Source organism: Pseudoliparis swirei, chromosome 7 (assembly GCF_029220125.1).
Source record: "Pseudoliparis swirei isolate HS2019 ecotype Mariana Trench chromosome 7, NWPU_hadal_v1, whole genome shotgun sequence".
Classification (NCBI taxonomy): domain Eukaryota; kingdom Metazoa; phylum Chordata; class Actinopteri; order Perciformes; family Liparidae; genus Pseudoliparis; species Pseudoliparis swirei.
The window spans coordinates 9070013-9090926 of NC_079394.1; the positions used below are offsets into that span (position 1 = coordinate 9070013).

The 20914-nt window shown below is 39.9% G+C and overlaps 1 protein-coding gene across 1 annotated transcript in view; it reads left to right on the forward strand.

Moving 5' to 3' along the window:
* The window catches only part of galnt9 (polypeptide N-acetylgalactosaminyltransferase 9), a 76030-nt gene extending 57085 nt beyond the window's left edge, over window positions 1–18945 (forward strand). Inside the window, exons 7-11 of the mRNA XM_056419179.1 lie at window positions 6455–6640; window positions 8077–8214; window positions 12977–13072; window positions 17535–17702; window positions 17880–18945. Of these exons, the coding sequence (XP_056275154.1) occupies window positions 6455–6640; window positions 8077–8214; window positions 12977–13072; window positions 17535–17702; window positions 17880–18026 (735 nt within the window). The 3' untranslated portion in view covers window positions 18027–18945. The remainder of the gene's footprint in view (window positions 1–6454; window positions 6641–8076; window positions 8215–12976; window positions 13073–17534; window positions 17703–17879) is intronic.
* The last annotated feature ends 1969 nt before the right edge of the window (window positions 18946–20914 follow it).

Here is a 20914-nt window from a genome sequence, read left to right on the forward strand (position 1 = left end):
CAGTCCTGAGGTTCTGTGTGTGGGATCTCTTAAGGTAAAAAAAATAAAACGATCTTATTTCAAGATTCAAGATTTCAAGATGTTTTATTTGTCACATACACACACAGGGTGTGCAGTGAAATGAAAGTGGCATGCTCAGCAGGAATGCAAAGGGCAAAAAGTACACGCTTATTTAAAAAAAAAAACACAACAATTTATAAGTGTGTGTGTGTGTGTGTGTGTGTGGTATTTAGATTTCATTATATCTACATTATGTTACATTATTTAAACAAACGACTGTAACTGCAGCATATCTTCAGATTTAGCTGTTTCCCCAGTACAAGATCATCATATTGATTTTGTTCCACATTTCTATACAAAGTGTTTCAAAGAGTTATGAGAATAATAAAGAGATTATTAGTGTATGCTAATTCCAATATTATTTCTAAGTAAGTGGAGCAGCAGATAGCCATTTCTGCCACGACTCAAGTTGTTTAGCATGATTGGTTCCACGTATGCCAAGCAGAGATGGTCTCAGCTTGGCATTAATGTGTTGCAGTGTGAACACAAAACCTTGTCTTTTTATAGCGAGGGAAAAACATATCAAACATTTGGTCTGATTGGTTTTGCTCCTGCTTTGAAGCCCTGGTTATGAAGATACAGGCTGCATGGTAGTCATGATGAGCAGTCCTGGAATGCAACCCACACTATAGGAGCCAACAATCTGCTGTCTTGTTTTTCCTTCAAATCAGATCTGTGATTCCCTCACATGTTGAGAGAGATCACATCAGCACTAAATATCCTCAAAGGAAGAGGTGACTCCCCGCAGATGTATGATACCACGTTGTTTGCTTTTGCATCAAAACAAGGAATTGACTGACACTCTCCGAACTCAGATTATTTTCTTAACCCTTGTGTTGCCTTCGGGTCAATTTGACCCCGATCAAATGTCACCACTGTCCTATCGCCTCAATACAATGATTCAATGTCAATGTTTCTCCTGTTACCTTTTTTATTTTTATTTTTTTTTACCTTTTACCAATATGACCAATATGAGCTAAAATCTCCAGAAAATTATTAGAATTAATATTGTTTTCCAAGTTTAAGTGTGACTTTATGTTTGTTTGTTGACTCGAAAGAACACCACATTTAAACAAATGATAAAATTGAAATTGACCAGTGACAGACAGGAGGGTATTGAATCGGGTCAAAATGACCCGAAGGCAACACAAGGGTTAAAGCTACTACACTTTTATTTTGTTTTAAATTGGGCAGTCCCCAATAGTGGTAGTATTTCCAAGCACCTTGTTCTGTATCTCCTGTGCCTCCCTTCCCTCCAACAGGACCAGCAATTCGTCCTCCAGCAGCGTGACTTCAGTGGTGGCTCCCAGCTGGGACCTGCTCCTGGCTGGAAGAGGAGGTTCTGCTGCTAGGCATGGGGCTCTCCTCCTCTAGCTGGAGCTTCAGACTGCATTTCGAAGGCGGCAGTAAAGCTGCTTGTGAATCAGTCCACAGTGGGCAGGTCACGCTGGAGTCCCACCTGAAGGAGTTTCTGGTGAACCTGCTGCCTGCTTACACACTGGACGAACATATTGTATAATCAGTCACTCTAATTATACTAAGTGATACTAACAAGGTAAACCCGATAGATTAAACACAGTTTGCTTATAAGAGTCTCTTACATCATGCTCCCAGAGGCGAATGGAGCTTAGTATGTATGTACGAAGCTACAGCAGCTCCATTTATTCAGCACTGGAATACTCTTGGAATAACTCTTCTTTTTCTGCCTTAAACGTGTCTAGATCTACTTACACCTACAGCTACCCAAATTGGCAGATACTCTTACATTTTGCTATGTTGGATAATGCATAAAATGTTATCATGCAATTTACTGAGCATGTAATTGGTCTTACACCATGTTGTGCTATATAATCAAAATAAATTATGCTTATTGAGACAATTACAGTCACACAGTATTATTATCAACTGACTTGAGGTACAGCGGTAAAGATACTCACTGAACTCATGCCATGTGAGAAGAAACTAGAAAAAAAGTGAAAATAAACCTCATTACTGGGAAAACACTGTGTTGCTTGTGTCCATTGACATAAGCCTAATGTGATGCAAAGAAACTCCAGGCTGTTTTACAAGCTGAGTTAGCTATTAGGTTTGTGACCTTCTGGAAATCGTGGTGGAGAAAATATCGATCTTCAATTTGCTTTTAGTGTTAACTGGAGTTACACATATACACATTTTCAATTATCAATAAGTGCACAAGCACTGAACACACATATATTTATTTCACACACATACAGTACATTCCAACCCTATTGATTTTAAACGGTAAACCTCGACAAGGAAACCATAGAAAAGACGGCATTACACAGAGCTTACTATGATATAAAAGGTGCTGGGGAGAATCTCAAAAGACTACAGACTTACCATTTAATTGGTATTGCACTTCCACCCACATAAAAGCGCCACCGATAAAGACTATTGTGGAAAAGGCAGCACTTGTCATGGGCTGCAGCAAAGCAGGTAAAGCCTACTCCAGAGTACGAATGGATTTTTGAGGCCAGGGTCACTGGCAGTCAAGAAGAGGGATCAGCCAGTCAATGGAGGTGTTTAAGCTGAGGTCATCCCGGTGAACTCCACCAGTAATACAGCCGGGGCAATTAAGTGCTTCAGGGCACAAGAGCATACTAGTTTGTGGATGCCTTTATTAACACTCATACAGCCCTAAGCATTACTGAAACATGTAAATTATGGAAAGTGGAACTTGTGTAAATGTTTGATGGTGTCTCATTTACATGAACGCAGCACAATCGGCCATATGGCTCCATGCACTGAGTCAGACATCTTGCCTGCCCACTGGATCGTACTCAGGTGATTTTATTGAGCTTTTTGCAGTCTTTTGTTAGGCTAGTTTCAACACTGCAGTAGAAGGAAATCTGAAGCCCTATTTTGCAGGGGATTAGTCTTACCTGGGGACCTTTGTAATTTCTAATAATTGTAGAAATGTTCTGTTATCTTAGTCTTTTGCAAATCTGCCACGCCACTTCAGGATAAAAGGATAAACGGAGAGTACCGAATAGTTACCAAAGCCTGAATAAGAAATTAATAAGGAAAGACCTTTACATCCGGGGAATTACTAAAAAGTAGCTTCTTATTAACTCTGAATCTAGGACAATCCCCTTGGATAAAATGTTCCTTCATTGCCATAAACATGAGACAGGTTTGTTTTGAAGAAGTCCTACATACACTGTCCTTTGGCCAAAAAACAATAGCTCATGAGATAACCAAATATATTTGAATCCACGACTGAATATAGTTCACAATGAATACGCTATTTTCTCCTAATTGAGCATAATTTGCTATAATCTGTAACCAGTAGAGTACCGAGCGGTTTGAGGAACGTATTTAGCATTTTTTTCTTTTTAAGTTTAAAATGACAAGTCACATTAATATTGTGTTGATTGGGTGGCACCTTTGGACAAATGCGGTAGGATTGTCCACCTCACACCAGAACTCGCACTGCAGCTTAAAGCCGAGCCCTGATGCCAGATTTAGGTCCGCCATGGCAGAATACCTCTGTAGAAATAGACAATCTACTTGCTGATGGTCTCGTTTGTTTAAGTAGGTCATATTAAGAAGCATCAGTATTACAGTTACCCACTCCTAATAGGAACTTGAGGTATATGTTATATGACCTGTTTTCAAAAGTTATTAAAATTAGTTTCTGAAAGACAAACTACATTTCAGAATAGAGTTTAATCATCTTGAGAGCTTTTGCATTTTGGGGTCATGTTCAGTGACTCACTCGTAGCAGTTTCTTCCTCTAGTATGTATGTCAGTGGGGATATGAATGCAGATATCTCAAACTTAAAGTAGCTTATAATGATGCCTTTAGAATACTGTAGGAGTTAATACTTTCCAAGCTGTTTTAAGAAATCGTATGTCGGAATTTATCTGTGGGTTAACGACTCTGAACATGAAATAATCATTGTTTAATCAAACATAAAGTTTAGTTCTACGAGCTACCAGTCCCAGCTGTGGAGACATTGGTACAGCTGTCTATGTATAAGTCATTCGTAGGTCCATGTATTTTACTTGTGATTTTGTATGCATTTTTTTCTATTTTAATGTTTTGTACTATCTGGACCTTGAGTCTGAAATAAAAGTTTGAATTGAATTGAACTACATAGATGCAAAGGAGGAGGATGGGAAGGCTCACACCTGAGGTTGTGATTTGCTGTTCTAAGTTCAACAATAATCTTTTAGCCTGACCAAGGGAACCAAACTATGGGAGAACAATCTGAATAAATCACTGCAACCATGATACGTGTGAACATGCCCTAAAAAGCAGAACAAACGGTATTGACTTGCATGACAATACATTAACATGGTCAGCTCAACACAGTCTTCCCCCCTGCATTGGACTTAATGGCAGAACATTGTTTTGCAGCAATAGTATCCTTTAACACCATGCAGGGGGTATCAGTTTGGGTTCAGAGAGATGTTAATGCCTCAGAACATCTGTTACACATTGTGGGGATCATCATTAAGTTACTGTGGGTGGTGGTGGCTCTGCGGTTTGTACAGCTCCATTAACATTACCATATGCTGGGGCATTCTGATGGCGCTGTACGAGTGTGTAACTTCTGGGCCATTTTCCCACAGCATGACATAGATTTGCAGATTTGCATAATGTATATCATTGGAAGGGTGTTTTTTGGGAGAGCTTTTAACATTTAGATATTGTGCTGCAAGAAATACACATTTTACTACCATGTGACTGACTTTTGTCTTACCTCGGGTAGGTTGGACGATTGTCACACTGTCTCTAAATCTGCAATCCATCAATACTTTTTGCTGGAATGGTTGCATTTCAAGATGACGTAGATGTACCCCCTGGCTTTATATATCACTCTGTCCCTATGCGATACGCACAGCACTCATGGTATCAGGGTTTTCTGTTTGTCATAGGCAACTCTCTGAGGACTCTCAAAGCCATTTATCACCCACTCTTTTTTACGAGCTTCAGCAGGAAATAGTGGACCGAAATACGAAGTGATAGCATCAAGCACATGTGTGTCATGTTAAAGAAAGACTAGCGAGTGAAAAAAGAGAAGTTGATAATAAAATAATGTAAAATGTCATTGTAAATGTTTTTTCTCTCCTTGTTTTCATTCCATGTAGTGGTTGTTGTGCATACTTGTGTGTATTCAATGGAAGTAATTTAGTAGCACATTGGTGTGTCCATGCATACATCCTATATGTTAATCAGTAGGCTGCATAAAAAGCAGATGACTATAGAGAATCCATTTATGAAAAGGATGCAACTGACACATTAATGAAGATGCATATTTGACCTTTTGTCCCTGTATTTAAATGTATGTATTTTCCTCCTTTAACTCCTGGGCTTCAGCGTCGGAGCCACAATAATGAGTGGTCACAATGTCAATCTTATTCAACTACTATCTGAAGCAAGATTTATTTATTTTCTAATCTTATACCATATATTGCAAATGTAAATTTATTTTAAATAGATCAGTAAAGCCATGCAGATGGACAGAAGAGAGGAGACTCGTGCTGTAAAGAGGCTTTACAGTTTCTATGAACACCTTGGTTGAACAGCCTTCTATCCGTGTGGTTTTAAACACCCTTCCCATTAGTAAGAATTAGATTGTACTCACTGAGTAAATTGCTAAGATCTTGAAATGTGATGAGGTTGTTTAAAAATGCCGCAAACATCCATCACTGTTCACAGATTAAGCCCTGGAGTCAATACTGACCTTCAGCGTGTGCAAGGCTGTATCTACTTTTGGTCTGACCTCAACATACAATGGTCTGGCTAAAGAATCTAGCTAAACTTTTGGCTTGTTTGCAATGTATCAGACTTTCTATGATCCATCCTTTTCCATGATCTCACTATGTAGATTCAATGTTATCATGACCAATATGGACAAAACTATGAAAGTAAGAACCAATTTGTAATGAAGCAGAATTATCCTTCAATCACCAAACTGACTTATCTTCTGGTGGGTTTCTTCTGAAGACTGAAATTGTTTGTCCTTTAAATGAAAAGTTTGGGAAATACTATTTTAAAGCCTTGTATGTTTTGTGGAGTCATTGACTGCCTCATAAACCAGACCAATGAGATGTTTCAGTGGCATCATGTTTCATATTTGGGACTAAGGAAGGTGGATTTTGAGTTTAAAAACTGGAGTCCAATTGAAGTCAACCATCCTGATTGCAAGACTTTTTTTTTACTTTGTGATGTTGAGTTTAAATTATTAGATTTATGACGAGTTCAGTGCCACTTCTGGTGAGAGTTTCATTTCCACTTCCTCTAGGCTGTTGAAATAAAGCATCTTCCATTTCGACTAAATTCATGTGTATTTGAAAAGTAAAGTTTTCCTGTGCTAATCCACATTTGATAGAAACATGACGTCTCTTTTCTGCTGCTGTCCAGGTGTGGCAGTGTGGAGGGAGTATGGAAGTCCTGCCATGTGCCAGAGTGGCTCACATCGAGCGCACCAAGAAGCCCTACAACAATGACATAGATTACTACGCTAAGCGCAATGCCCTGAGGGCCGCCGAGGTGTGGATGGATGAATACAAATCCCATGTCTACATGGCTTGGAACATTCCCATGAACGTACGTGTTTCTCCATCTAAAATCACTCGCTCTCTTAAACCCTGAGCTCCCTTTGCTCCCTCTTTTCTCACTTGCTCATTCAGACATGCAGCCAGACACCAGTCAATAAAAATTCAATATTCAGATTTCATTTCATTTGACCTTCAAACTGCAGGAAAACCAAAGTGAGGAAGCAGCGGAGTCTCACTGTTAACCGATGACAGAAGAGCACCAAGTGAATGAGATGAGCCTCGTGTCTAATCAGTGTATTTTCATGCTAATCAGTTTAGTTTAATTGCTTTCAAGAGTCTTTAAGATGTGCTGCAAAATCATAAACAGCTACTTTTATTAATAAAGATTTTAAGATTGAATCCTAATTGCCTCTTCAGCCATGCATGAGTTGATTGTCAGTGAAGGGCGTCAATAAAAGCCTCTTAGCGCTGTCCAAAACAACCACACTGCTGTTCATAATCAAACAATAACTGTCGGTGGAGCAGTCATACAAGTCTGAAACTCAGCGGATGCCTGCATGGCATCTAGAAATCTGGCACAAACATCATTATATGAGAACTCACTAAGTGCAGGCAGAGAGTGCCAGCTGGGGAAATGTTGTAACCATGGAGTGCAGCATGGAGAACATGTTTAGGGAGGGGGAATTTGACAAACTAGCCAATCAGACCACATCCCAACTCCAGTGTAATTACAAACACAGTGGCATGGCACATTATTACCTGAGCCGTCCTGTGGCTCAGAGTGATTCTGTGTACAGTACAAAGACCTAACGCTACGATTATTATATCTACGGCCCTCCTTTCCTAACCTCCACAATCCCAGATTCTTGTTATTGTCTGAGGTTCCTGCTGAGAGCAGAATTATTTTGGTGGGGGAAGGCTTCATGATTCACCACAGTGGCCAGCCTCCAACAACATCTCACTGAAATTGAATGCATTTATTAATGTCACTTTATTGTACAAAAAAAGGACATTCATATTCACAGATGTTGAAAGCAAGTTATGCAGCTGGCTGTAGATTCCAACAGCGAGGGGAACTGTTGAAAAGAATATGCCTGGAAACAGTGTATGGTTGTGTATGTATAGACAACTGTTTTATATGGATATGGATATTTGCTATGGCATCAGGATCAGGCCTCTATACCAGGCATTGCAGCTATTAGGCTTCCCCCTAATCAATCAGGGAAGCCACCTCCATAAGGGAGGGCTCATAATTAAGCAGCTGATTAGAATTTGCTCAGCACAGATCATGTCTAATGAAAGAACAATAAAAGTCCCACATGACAGGCACATCTATCCATCTCTTAACTAAATACTTGTTGCCTCCTCTCAGCACTCTTGCGTCTTTCTTTTCTCTAGCAGCTAGTATTCTCTCTTAGTTCTTAAGGAAAGTGCCCGCTGGCTAAGATCTTTTCTTTCTTTTTGTTTTGTACCATTTGTTGACAGAACCCTGGGGTTGATTTCGGGGATGTCTCGGAGCGCTTGGCCTTGAGGAAAAGGCTGCAATGTCGGAGTTTTCGCTGGTACCTTGAACACGTCTACCCAGAGATGCGGATCTACAACAACACCATCACATATGGCGAGGTGAGATACTTGCTAACAGGATTATTTTAAATACTCTGCATGTTAGTTTTGCTATATCATCGTCTTCTGGAATTATATTACAGAGCTGGGGTTTGAGGAGAAGCATAAACTGAGACACCTCATTTGATTTCACAGATGATAAATACATCGCATTAGTTGCTCGGAATGTATTATTTTTTTAGATGTAAGGATCTGTTCTGTTACTTTTTTTATATTCGTTTGATGTTATCCATTTATCTGATTCGGGGCGACTGTGGCTCAGTAGTGGGCAGGGTGGTCCTCAGAGAATTGTAGTTTCGATCCCCGGCTTCGCGAGCCGATGTTGATGTGTCCTTGGGAACGACACTTAACCCCCAAACTGCTCTCGTAGCTGTGCCTCCAGTGTGTGATTGTGTGTGAAAGTTAGTTAGTCCTGATGGACAGGTGGCTCCTCCCATCAGTGTATGAATGGGTGAATGATTTAGTGTTAAAGCACTTTGAGGGGTCGTAAGACTAGAAAAGCGCGATACAAGTATAGGTCTATTTACCATGTGTTGTCATCTGTAAAAAAAAACCTTTGCAAGAAAGTGGTTGTCAAACACAAACTGATATGAGCAGATAAACAAGCACTGACAGGCTCGAAGCATCCACATTAAACAAAATAATTCTGGATTCATTGTAGCCAGTCTAAGTTAAAGGTGTCTAATTGCTACAACTAACGCAGCATCACCACGCAGGATGAGATGCAATTTCCTCAGAATTGATTTTTTTAATTAAACATTTATTAGTTTTCCATTCCAACGTGATTGTTTTGGGCTTGGCTTTGTACTCAGCACAGTGGGAGAAGAAAAACAAGATTATGGCAGGTTGAAGAATTGAACACACCCCCGAGTCAGACACTATTTGGAGGTTTGCTGAAACACCAGTTTTCGTCATATCAATTTCAACAATGGAAGACAGTGGCAAATCAATATGCTCTGCAAATGCAATGTCAGAATACATCAAAATTAACCTCTAGACTCATCAAAACTATGTGAATGTGCTACCCCTGGCGTCTGTTTTGGCACTGGCACCAAGCTAATGGATTCCTTTAGAGCGGCAGCCACTTAAGTGGCACTATTTCAGATCTGTCGACAAGCCTTGTGTTGCCACACCACCGTCGCAGCAGAAGTGAGTCTCATCTGTCACTGAGCATCAGCGCCGCGCTCGGGCACACTGACCAGACCAGCCGAGTGGAACCTTCCCTGACAACAGCACATGATGGATGTGTCACAACCTGGAAATGAAGCCACACGCATTCAAATCACACAGAACCAAAGCTCAAGCAAAACGCACACCACCATCTGGAAGCCTGGAGGAGGGGGAGAGACAGACAGGGACCGGTCACAGCATGTTAATATCCTGTCATGGCCGAGCAATCATTTTGAGATGATATACGACTGTGTGAACAAACTGCAGTAGATCTGATAGACAAGAGGGGGTGTAACATGTTGACAAGAATAAAATTCAAGGGTAATAAACAAATAAATAATTGCCAATTTGTTTACTTTCAGATAAAATGTTGTGCAAAATCCTTATTATCTTCAACACCATGTTAATGTAACATTCTCTCCTCATGTCCAGAGGCCTCTGACTTTTACTCATTTTTAAATGGTATCAAACAGCTACAACAACAACATACAGCACATGCATCACACGGTACATCCACAGGTAGACAAATAACATAACACATCAACATCAATTAGACAATGCAAAATATCAAAATTAATAAATAAAAAGCCATCCAGACTAGAACAAAAATAACCCCATTTCTTTCATTATGGATTAATGATCAGGAAAGAAATCAGAAAAACTGACACTTTACTGGAAATAGGAGATGAGAAATGCTAAACATTGCAGTCAAACACACGATTGAAATCTTCTAATATTACAAATTAATAAAATACAGAAATAAAAGAAGCCCGATAGTATCATGAGTCAAGCCCATCAATGAATATTTCTGCAACGTTTTCATCCGTGCATATGCTTTTATTACCTGAGCAAAGCAGGTGAGATCTTTAGTGCAGGTGCCATCTTTGAACTTGTTTTTCTCACCTCTCTGATTATCCAGACCTGCCCTCAATTACTCACCTCACCTGGCCCTTATTTTGCCATTTGTCTACCCTGTTTATTCACTCTTTTGTTTACCTTGTTCCCCAGATGTTCATTCCTTTCCTGCATTCCTAATGGGCCGTTATTTCCTATGTATCACAGCATGTTTAAATGTGACCGCTCATGAAAATTTACTTTTTATAATAGGCATAACACCCCTCCATTAAGAACATGCATAACTTTTAAAGGTATCAGCAATAATGTTGTCAACAGCCTTCTTGTGTCCGATCTCGAACTTTAAACTAACGACTAATGTCCAGAGCATCCATCTCTGGTTGTGCTTGTACATACGGTTCAGGGACACTAAGGGGTTGTGGTGAGTGTCTACCACAACAGCAGACGCGCTGGAACCCACATAAACTGGAACATAGCTAAGGTTTCCTTCTCAATGGGGGAATAATCAAGCTGAGGGCCCTTACATTTACTCGTTGAGTAGTAGGAGCCCAGATGGCTGATGTTATCTGCTCTATCTTACTTACTTTTGCAGTCACAGGGCGCACTTGCCCGAAGGCCAACCTGCTTCCCCAGATAGGTCACAACCGCCTTTCCGAAAACAAGTTCAAGTTTAAGGTCACATATGCTGAATGTCATCAAGCAACTTCAAACCATCATCAGTATGAACTGACACCAGAGAGATAGAGTGTGGTCATAGGCTGAGGCTGCTTCTTGTTTGTTCCTGGGAAAGTGCCCCATGACGTCCAGGAATGAAACGGATGAAGCATATTTGTCTCCAGTCAAGAGGTTAAATGTTGTAATCTGGGCTAAAACCGAGAGAGTCCTGCTTTGCTTCACGGTCAGCTTCAAGGCAGACTATCGTCCCAATCACTATCAGTCTCAATGCAGTATTGGCACATCATTGCTTCGAGGTTCTGATAGGATTGCTCTAGCGCACCTTGTGACAGGGTATTATGGACTGGAGACAACTTTCTTACTACCCAGAGACTGTAAGAGCTGCTTGGACACTTTGGACTGAATGTTGGTGCTGCATCGGTATGGATCACGCTGTGGAAACCAAATGGTGAAAAAGAATTTCAGCAAGGCTTTGGTTAGGAGAGAGGCATAGCTTAACTAACTACTAACTAAAAATAAGGAGTTCAACTGACAACCAAAACAAACAGAAAAACAATACTGAGCTCCTTAACTGAACACAAAACAGGAGAGATTCAAAATTCTAATCTTTGAATGTGTTATAACTCTGTTATGTTGTTCATCCTGTACACATTCAAATATATTGTATTTCTACACCCCGGGAAAGGGATCCTCCTTTGTTGCTCGCCCTGTGAGGCCAATTTGTAATTTTGGGCTAGACCAAATACATTTTAAATTGAATGGACCGATGAATCTCAGGTGTGGTTGCTCCAGGCACTGAAAGGGGGCGTGGCAGATGTGAAACACAGAGAGACAGCTCTCTGCATGAAGTAAAGTCTGTCGGTGTAACAGGTCAGCAAATGCTTAACATAGAATGAGGAAGCTTGTTAACTAATTGACACCCCTGAAACTGATGAGAGAATTGGGATCCTCGCCTTCCTCCTCATTTGTAACAATTATTGTCTGTTTTATAAGTAATGCAAGAGTGCACCATTTTGATAAATCTGCTTCCTTACTTTCTTGCTGAGACTAGGTAAGAAGATCAATACCACTCTCTTGTTTGCATGTAAAACTAAAGATACATCCAAAAGACCATTAGCTTCGCCTCGAGAACGAACAAGGGAGACAAACTGAACAAGTGAAAACGGCTAGGCTGTCTCACAAAATCCCCCTATTAGCATCTCTAACATGTCGTATCTGTGATATAACAAGAAAAACTTGGAGAATTAAGATGTGTTCATTTAGTGAGCTTGCGAGGTGCTGGTAGGTTGTCAATATATAAATATAGTATTTAATTAACAGATAGGAGAGCGGTCTAACTCTTATCATTTAACTCTCAGCAATCTTCATTCCAATAAACCTCCTATCTACCAGACAATAACCTTCTCTCTCGTCTCTTCCTCGCTCTACCCACACTCTCTCCTTTAAAAAAAATCATAAACATACTACACTCAAAGAAATGACTCATTGGATGAACTCAATTAAATTGTTGGCAGGTTTTCCATCCAATAAGTATATGCAACTCCAACTCAAATTTAGCATATCAGTGCAATAAAATGTAATTAAGTTAGTCCAACTCATTTGTATCAAATACATCTCAAATAAAATAACGATATTCATTAAATTAAATTAATTTGTGTTTGTCCAACTCAAAATATAAACTAACTAACTAAAGATGCAAACTCCGACTGGGAATTGAACCCACGGACCTTTGGCTTTGAGGCAACGGTGCTAGCCAATACACCACCGTACAGCCCTGAAAGTGTCTTCACCTTGTAAACAACTGATTTTCAGCTGGCGCATGCGCAAAGGGTAGTCCTCAATGAAACACATTTATTTTGAGTTGATACGCACACCATCTAACCTAAATAAATCTAATAAATGAAAGTATTCATACATTTTGTGTTACACCCATTCAATATAAATATCTTCGTTTTGTAATTGATTTATTTAAATGTATCAAACAATATTTAAATGTGTCACCTCTAAGAAGGGCTTGAATCGTTTTTTTGAGTGTACCTGGACTTTCTGTGTTGTCTTTTAGGTGAGGAACAGCAAAGCGAGCGGCTACTGCCTGGACCAGGGCTCTGAGGACGATGACAAAGCCATCCTCTACCCGTGCCACGGCATGTCTTCACAGGTCAGACCAGAGTCATGAACTGTGTGTCCATGTCCACTGTTGTTTTCATTAAGCAGCCATGTTCATCAGGCAACTAGTCAATAATGCAATAAGTTAAGCTGTCAGTCAGTCCATGTGTTGTAAAGATTCTGCCAAATTAGCTTTTCTTGTCTGATTTTTATATTGGGTTTCATTTTTTTATTTGCTAAAAATTAGCTTGTTAACTTGCAACTTGTAAAACATGTAATGTAAATCAGGTTGTCTCTAAACTCCCACTCGAGTCTCAGACTGTATACAATGTGCAGCGCACTCCACTGACAGTTTTGACTGAAGGTGACGAAATATCAAGGGGCCAGAGGAAAACATCCACCCATAAAAAAAATGTGTATATATATATTTAAATACACACACACTGTATAATAGACAATATAAGAAAGAAATACCTATAAATTGATATGAAATGCTGCAATGCATTTGCAAACCTTGCAGATCTCAATTGAATTTCATTCATAAAACCTGAACATGATGTGAAAGATGAGGCACAATTATGGATGGCTTTGGGGGTCCAAGTAAAAAGAAAATAAATCTGGCTGCCTTAACCATCCATTTTCCTTAGATTATCTGGGGCCGGGTTGCAATGGCAGCAGGTTTAGGAGGGTATTCCAGATGTCCCTGTCCCCAGACGCATTGTCCAGCTCTTCCTGGGGGATCCCGAGTCTTTACCAGGCCAGATGAGATATGTTATCCCTCCGCTGTGTGCTGGCTCTACGACACTGTGGGTGGGACGCTGTTGTCCTGTTGTTGTGTTCAGTAACAAAAGTTATTCCTGAAGACAAATGATGCAAATGCTATTCATGCATATTGCTTACATTTCCCACCTTTCCAACCTGCTTCTCTTGCTGGTGAGTGACATGTTCATTATCTGTCATGGCAGGGGGTTTTATAAGGAGGCCGGCGGCTCACCAGCCTCTCCTGTTTCCCTCTACAGAGAGCTCAGTGGGGTCCAGTGATGTAAAGCTTCACTGAATTTTGTTATCCTGATCCCCCGGGGGAAATAAACAAATAGAGATTCATTTTGTGTCTTTGTATCATTAGATTATAGTGATGACCAACATTAGTATGAGCGGGGCAGAATTCAATTTGGTGTTTTTTTGCATTCCTTTTAACCATTGCTCCGTTTACTTAGGACACAATATAATTGGCTAGAATAATTCTTCATTGTGCTTCTTACGAATGAGTCTCTCTCTCTGCCGGCTCTCCCAGTGGAAATCTAAATCATTTACAATGCTTCACCTTTGTCTGATAATGTAATGCAATTAATGCATGGTGGAGGGCCTACAGCGCCTGCAAAACACACACACACACACAGCAGTAGTAGTCTGTTAAAGTAAGTCATGTTACTACTATAGATTTTCTGTTTAAGTGGAGCTCTTATTTAGCCTTTTGGCTATTCATATTCAAGGTAACAAATATTGATTAGTATTGTATGTGCAGCAGCACAAAGTGTTAAAGGAATGGGAGAGGTGGTTAATAGATCAGACGAAGTGGTGATTAATGAATACACACTCTGCAGGTCACATCACTGGTCTCTTTGTCGTGGATGAATTACTAAACTGGCCGGCTGGGCAAAGGCTCAGAGACCCCGAGAGTCAGACAAATAATTGACCACAGAGTGTCACATAAAATGACCTCAAAGAGACCAAATAACACAGAGAAATTAGGAACTACGACAAAGACACGCAAAACAATTTAAAAAAGAGGTAAAAACATAAAGTCTGTGTGGTGTGCCTATATATGAAAGATGAGGTATTTTTGTCTCATAATCTGCTCTTGCTCATAGCTCTCAAACAACAGTCCCAGTTGTATAACACACTGCACCACACATCTGCAACCCGAGGCAGACAATCGAGATCAAAGTTTAAAGAATGTTGGGGCAATCCTAAACTCTTTCAGTCATAACTCTTTCACACACTGTAAATTATCACATCATACCACACTTTAGCATCATATATACCATAAACCATTTCAACAATAAAACAAACTGCAGTATGAATAAAGAAATATTATATAAATGTTTGAAAGAGTCTGCACCTGAATTAGTTAGATCCACTATATTGCATTTTCCGCACAAATACCCAGAGTGCCGTTCAGTCGGAAGTGTCTAGAGTTGTGTGTATTTTGTAGCAACATTGTGTCATTTAATGAAGGTAAACACGGTGGATAATCACACTGGGCCAGCATCAAGTGTTTAGTGTGCTGTTATTGACACATCTATTCCCAATGTTCACCAAAACAAATACCTGCAATGGAGCTCTGCTTGTACTAGTTGTTGTGCCGCCATGGAAACAGGGCCTGCGACGGAAAAGCAATCTTCCTTCCTTCCTCCCACAAGGAATCCCTGCTACGTTCTTGGATGTAGAATAGTGACATATGGAGAGTACATGTGCTACCGTAGGTACAGTGCCGGGGCCCCATGCAAGCCAAGCCCTTCTTAAGATGTTTGTTATAATCTGTGGCATGTACTTACTCCTAACTTCCTGGTGGAGCAAGGTACAGGAAAGCAATGTACAAACACTGAATCTAGTGTTGACATTGTCCCAGCGTTGCAGCACTAATGAGCTAATTAAGACGTCTGAGATTAGCTTGACCTCCACGAAGTGGCTGCGGAACTTCTACAATGGCACGAAAGCAATGGAGCAGCTAATGTTGCAGCATGGGGAACATGTTAATTGGCTTAGTAGAATAATTTCCTTGCATTAATTATTTGATATGGTCCCATTTTAAATGTATTAGCATATAAACTGCTGCCAGACTGAGCTGTAAATAGGTATTAGTGGGGATTATATGAGGTTTTCCTTCTGCCCAGTTATAGTTTACATCATGGATAAATCTGCAGAGCGTTACACTGGAACCCTGAAATCCCAAAATTCTACAAAGAGTTCTCAAACTGACCTTTAAACTGTCATCTGGTGAAAAAGAGGAACAAGTTCACCGTATTATGTGTGAAGATTAGATTGAGATTATTTGTCCATTTGTTCACAGTGCCTTTTCAGGGCAGAACATCCAAATAAAACCACCTGCCTGCAGTCTCTCTTCTCACAAGGAGCAACACCCACACAGGCCACTCCCTTCAGTTCCTCCATCCACACTCCAACATTCCTTGAGATGTGAACTAAAAACAATTGAAAAGATACTTGAACAGAATAATAGGTTTGCATATTATTGCATTTTAAATTTCAACAGAAGTGTTTACAGGTTTGGAGTTGTTAAAATAACCTGCTTTTGCAATAGGTCTAACAAGTGATTATTGTTATTTTGTTATATGTGTGGGATTTTGTCAAACCCACAAATTAGTTTTTAAAGAATTTCTCTCATTTACCATTGTTTTTGCATCACTAAAGCACTGTTTCTTCTGGATTCAGTGGCATTATGTTGAACTGACTTCCAAGGCTGTGAATAGCTACATACCCTGTGCTTTCGTGTGTGTGTGTGTGTGTGTGTGTGTGTGTGTCTGTTTCTGTCATGTATGCACATTCCCCTTGAAGCAAGTACTGAAAACCTCCCTATCTTTGGCATCTCAACTTTCAGATTGACTCTCTCCCATAAATAATAAATGTTATCGCTACTGTTTCCTGACGTAATAGATACATACCACCACGGAGCCTTTCATGTGCAGGATGAAACAGTCAGGGATCATGTTTTGGTTTGGGGTCATATTGTGGCATTAATAAACTGATCACAGTGGTTTCTGTGCAGTGCTGCTCACTGACATATTCTGCAATACCATGTGTGATGAAGAACAGTCTTGCATTTTTCTCAAGTTCTCCAGTCTAAACTGTAAATGTTATGGTAAAATATAACTACATGTTTGGTTGGATTGAGTTAAGACCTAAACCTGACTTATAGTATGTACAAATATTATATATAAATATATTTAGCTTTTTAAATTTGCACCTTGCACAAGAACATTCTCACTCCCAACTCATCAAATACTGAAGTGTGAATGGCCCTACACTTAAAAACTATGACTTGAACTCTAAATACCCCTGTAGGAACTGTCACAGTTTCACTGAGTCCCTTTTCAAATTAACTTCCTATGAAAAATAATATATCTGTGTATATATATATAATATACATTTATATATATGTATATATATATATTCAATTATGTATGTATATATATATATATATACATAATTAACAGCTACAAAATCTGATATTGTAAATAATTAAAAAATCAAGTTTAATTTCTTGAGCAAACTGTTGAAATGGTCAAGCTGAAAGAACACGTCTCAAAATGTATTTAATAGTTTAACAGCTAAACAGCATCACCTCAAACCACATGCTCTTTGCTCTACTCTACTCACTCTACTTATTTACTTTACGGATGTTGAAAATGGTTTTTATTTTTGTTTTATGCTGTGATTGATGCCAGAGTACGTGAGTCCGGAAGTGTGATGTATTGGTTTTCTCCATGTTGTAGCTCGCCCGCTACGCGACTGAGGGGCTTCTCCAGCTAGGACCCCTGGGGTCGACCACCTTCCTGCCTGACACAAAATGCCTCGTTGATGATGGCAGGGGACGCACTCCCAGATTGAAAAAATGTGACACTGTTTCGAGGGTTTCCCAGAGGCTTTGGGACTTTACACAGGTAAAGAGAAAACATGTGATCTTTTGACACTGATCTTCACCATTTCATTTCAGACATACCAAATGTAATGCAAGATGAAATAAGAGACTCATATGCTACTGATACCCTAACAACAGGCATTATAATATGCTGGTTATTGTGCACGTTTGATCATATTGTCATGTGTTTATGTTGCAGAATGGCCCGATCATAAGCAGGGACAGCGGTCGATGCTTGGAGGTTGAAATGTCCAAGGATGCTAACTTTGGACTTCGCTTGGTGGTCCAGAGATGCTCCGGTCAGAAGTGGATGATACGGAACTGGATTAAACACCCCAGGCATTGAAGCCAAAGAACAACCTCTGAGACGGTTTGGGCAGTGTTTCAAGTCGCAGTTGGACGGTTCAGAGAGGAGCGGGGACTCGTGGTGCTAGTGTGAGGTAATTTCACACTATGCAGACTGCACAGCACACTGAGCTCCCCCCCCCCCCCCCCCCCCAGGCCACAGAGCTTTCCATCATTAAGTCCTAAAGAATAAAGAAGAATCTGATACATTCATGTGTTGCACCGAGCTGCGTGTTTCACAGGGACCTTATGGCAAGCTGCGGTGTTTTAAAAGGCCCACATTTCTTACATTCAGCTTCATGTGCAGAACTGAGTAACAAAACACCTCAGTACAGATCCCAAAGGTGGTTCAAGATCCTTGTATATTATGTTGTTTCTACTGTAAAGCGATCAGATCTTTGAAGATGAGAAAGAATGTGTGAGCTTGTGAGTCTTTAGGTTGTTTTTTTCTCTGAGTGCATCTGAGCAAATCAAAAGTTGTGATTTCTGTCAATTGCTACATCAAAGTGATTATTTTGAGCTGTGATTTGGAAAATTGCTTTGGACATATTGTGCTGCACTGGCAAGACATGTAATAGCCTTCAAAGGATTTCCCCATCATCTGATCGGGAGGCATTTCACCTGCTCTCACACACACCACGACAGTTCTTTGTTTCTTTGGACTGTATTGCTCACTGAGGACGGGAGCAATCATGTGCCTTCTTCTCATGTTTCTGCTTATTCTGAGCCGAGAATGTCAGTCCTAAAAGCATGTACAAAATAATTTGAAAACTATTAATATATAAAACAATGTATAAAGGAGTCTAAGTAGTAATGACGAACCACTTTGGTTCACAAGATAGTAATATATTGTAAAAAGTGAAGAATTGATCTCCGTCCTCCTTATAACAATTAGGACAATAAAATCATTTTTATGATGAGCCACCTCTCCTCCTTTGTCTTTCTTGTCTTCAATTCAAAGAATTCAGTGTCAACCTTCGCTCCCTGACTGAATGTGTTTGAGTGTTACATGAAAACTACTCATTTTCTTTTGTTATATTGTAAAGCCAGTTGTTCACCTCACCAGCACAATTGCTTGTGTTTTGTTGTGCATGCACTCACAGCCAACTCAAACCTCTGTCAGATGTCTGGCACTGTGTACTGGGATTGTGCCAACCCGCCCACTGGATTAACAGGTCTTCAGAAAGCACTGAATACTTTCCAATTATTAAAAACTCAGAAATACACGTTTTTATTTGCTCAGTTTTTCATAAGTCATACGTCATGCTTTTAACTTGTACGGGATATTAAAATATTATCAAAATATACCCAGAATCTTTTCTTAGTTATGGAATACATTACTTTTAATGACATACATTACGACTACATTTGGCACACAAACATTGGCAGATTCTCTACTCGTCTTCCTCACCCAAACAGCGACAGTCCAATCATTGCTGGGCAATCGTCAGAAGGCACAACACGCCTATTGAGCTTTACTTGCATTGTTGAGAGAGTGGTGTGTTTCCAAAATAAAATCAGGTCCTGAATGCTATCAGCATGACTCAGTTAGCTGTTCTCTCTTCTGATGTGAAACCTACAAATAAGAATGTTCAAAATAACCAACAGGTATCTAAGCTAAGCAATCAAACAGGGCTATGTACAAATACACCAAAAGTCTGATCTTATGACTTGTGAAACTTTCAATGTTGTCAGTTGTCCACCATTATCATTATAAACTGCACATGCTGTTTGAAATAGAACAGCTTCTTTTTAAACCTGGTGCTGTGCATCTTCCAACAGCATGAAGCTCAGTCAGTGACTGTTCTGTCATTATTAAGATGTAAAAACTTGACTTAATTTCCCTTTAACACAGACATATATACATATATATATATATATATGTATATATATACATACATCCTCTAAGCATCCATCCTGATAGCATTGACTACATGTGTTGCATTCACAAGAGGCTGACTTTTGTGTCCAATCTATTTCTCAACTCTTCTCAAGCCCAGATGTACTGAACATTTTAGGATTCAATGGAAAGTGAAATGTCTTTTTCTCTGGGGTTAGCCATGCTTTCAAACCTACATGTTCCAAAGGCTTATTTTAATTTGATTTCCAGCTGGTTTACCCTGAGGGATTGCCTACACTTGCCACCATGTCATGCTCCTTTGCCTCTGATAAATTCATAAGCGTTGCATCATTTGTGTCCTAAACGAATACCACTTCATCCTCCAAGGTAATATCTTATTCTGGTGTCAGACAAGGTTTACAAACACCGCCAGTGCAATGTCTCACGGACCCCATGAGAGGAAATAGCCTGCACCGGAAAATTATTCAAGCAATATATGGGTTTCCCCAGACTTCACACCTGAAGTATAATGTCACCCCACCTAATAGAATGGGTGGATTCAGTGGGTTACAGCTCTGTACCACCAGGTCTCACCTGTCAAGCCGATTTACTCCAAAGAAATGCGGTGCAGCAGTGACTGAGAGCCGCAGTGTGTGCAGCTTAGCTTTATTTACATGAAGTAGTGTATGTGCATGACCAAACTAAAGAAATGTCCTCGGATGGTTCTTTGAATGTATGGTGAAAATAACTGTTGGAGGGTATTGGTACTGCTACACATACAATATGACCTTTAAAGTATCAAACACTATTTTCTGATTGACTGTTTTTCCTTTCATGTTCACAGAGCCGAGAGGCTTTCATCATTTTGGATACACAACAGTCACATAAATTCTTCAAATCCATTTCTCTATTCTGTGTGGGGAAGCATGGCGATGTGTGTATGTGTATACTTTGTGTGTAGGTGTGTGTGTTTGTGTGTGTGTGTTTGGTCACTGCCTCCAGAGAGACATTTTTAGGGTGGTTGAGGGTGGGTGGTTTTAAAAGGATTA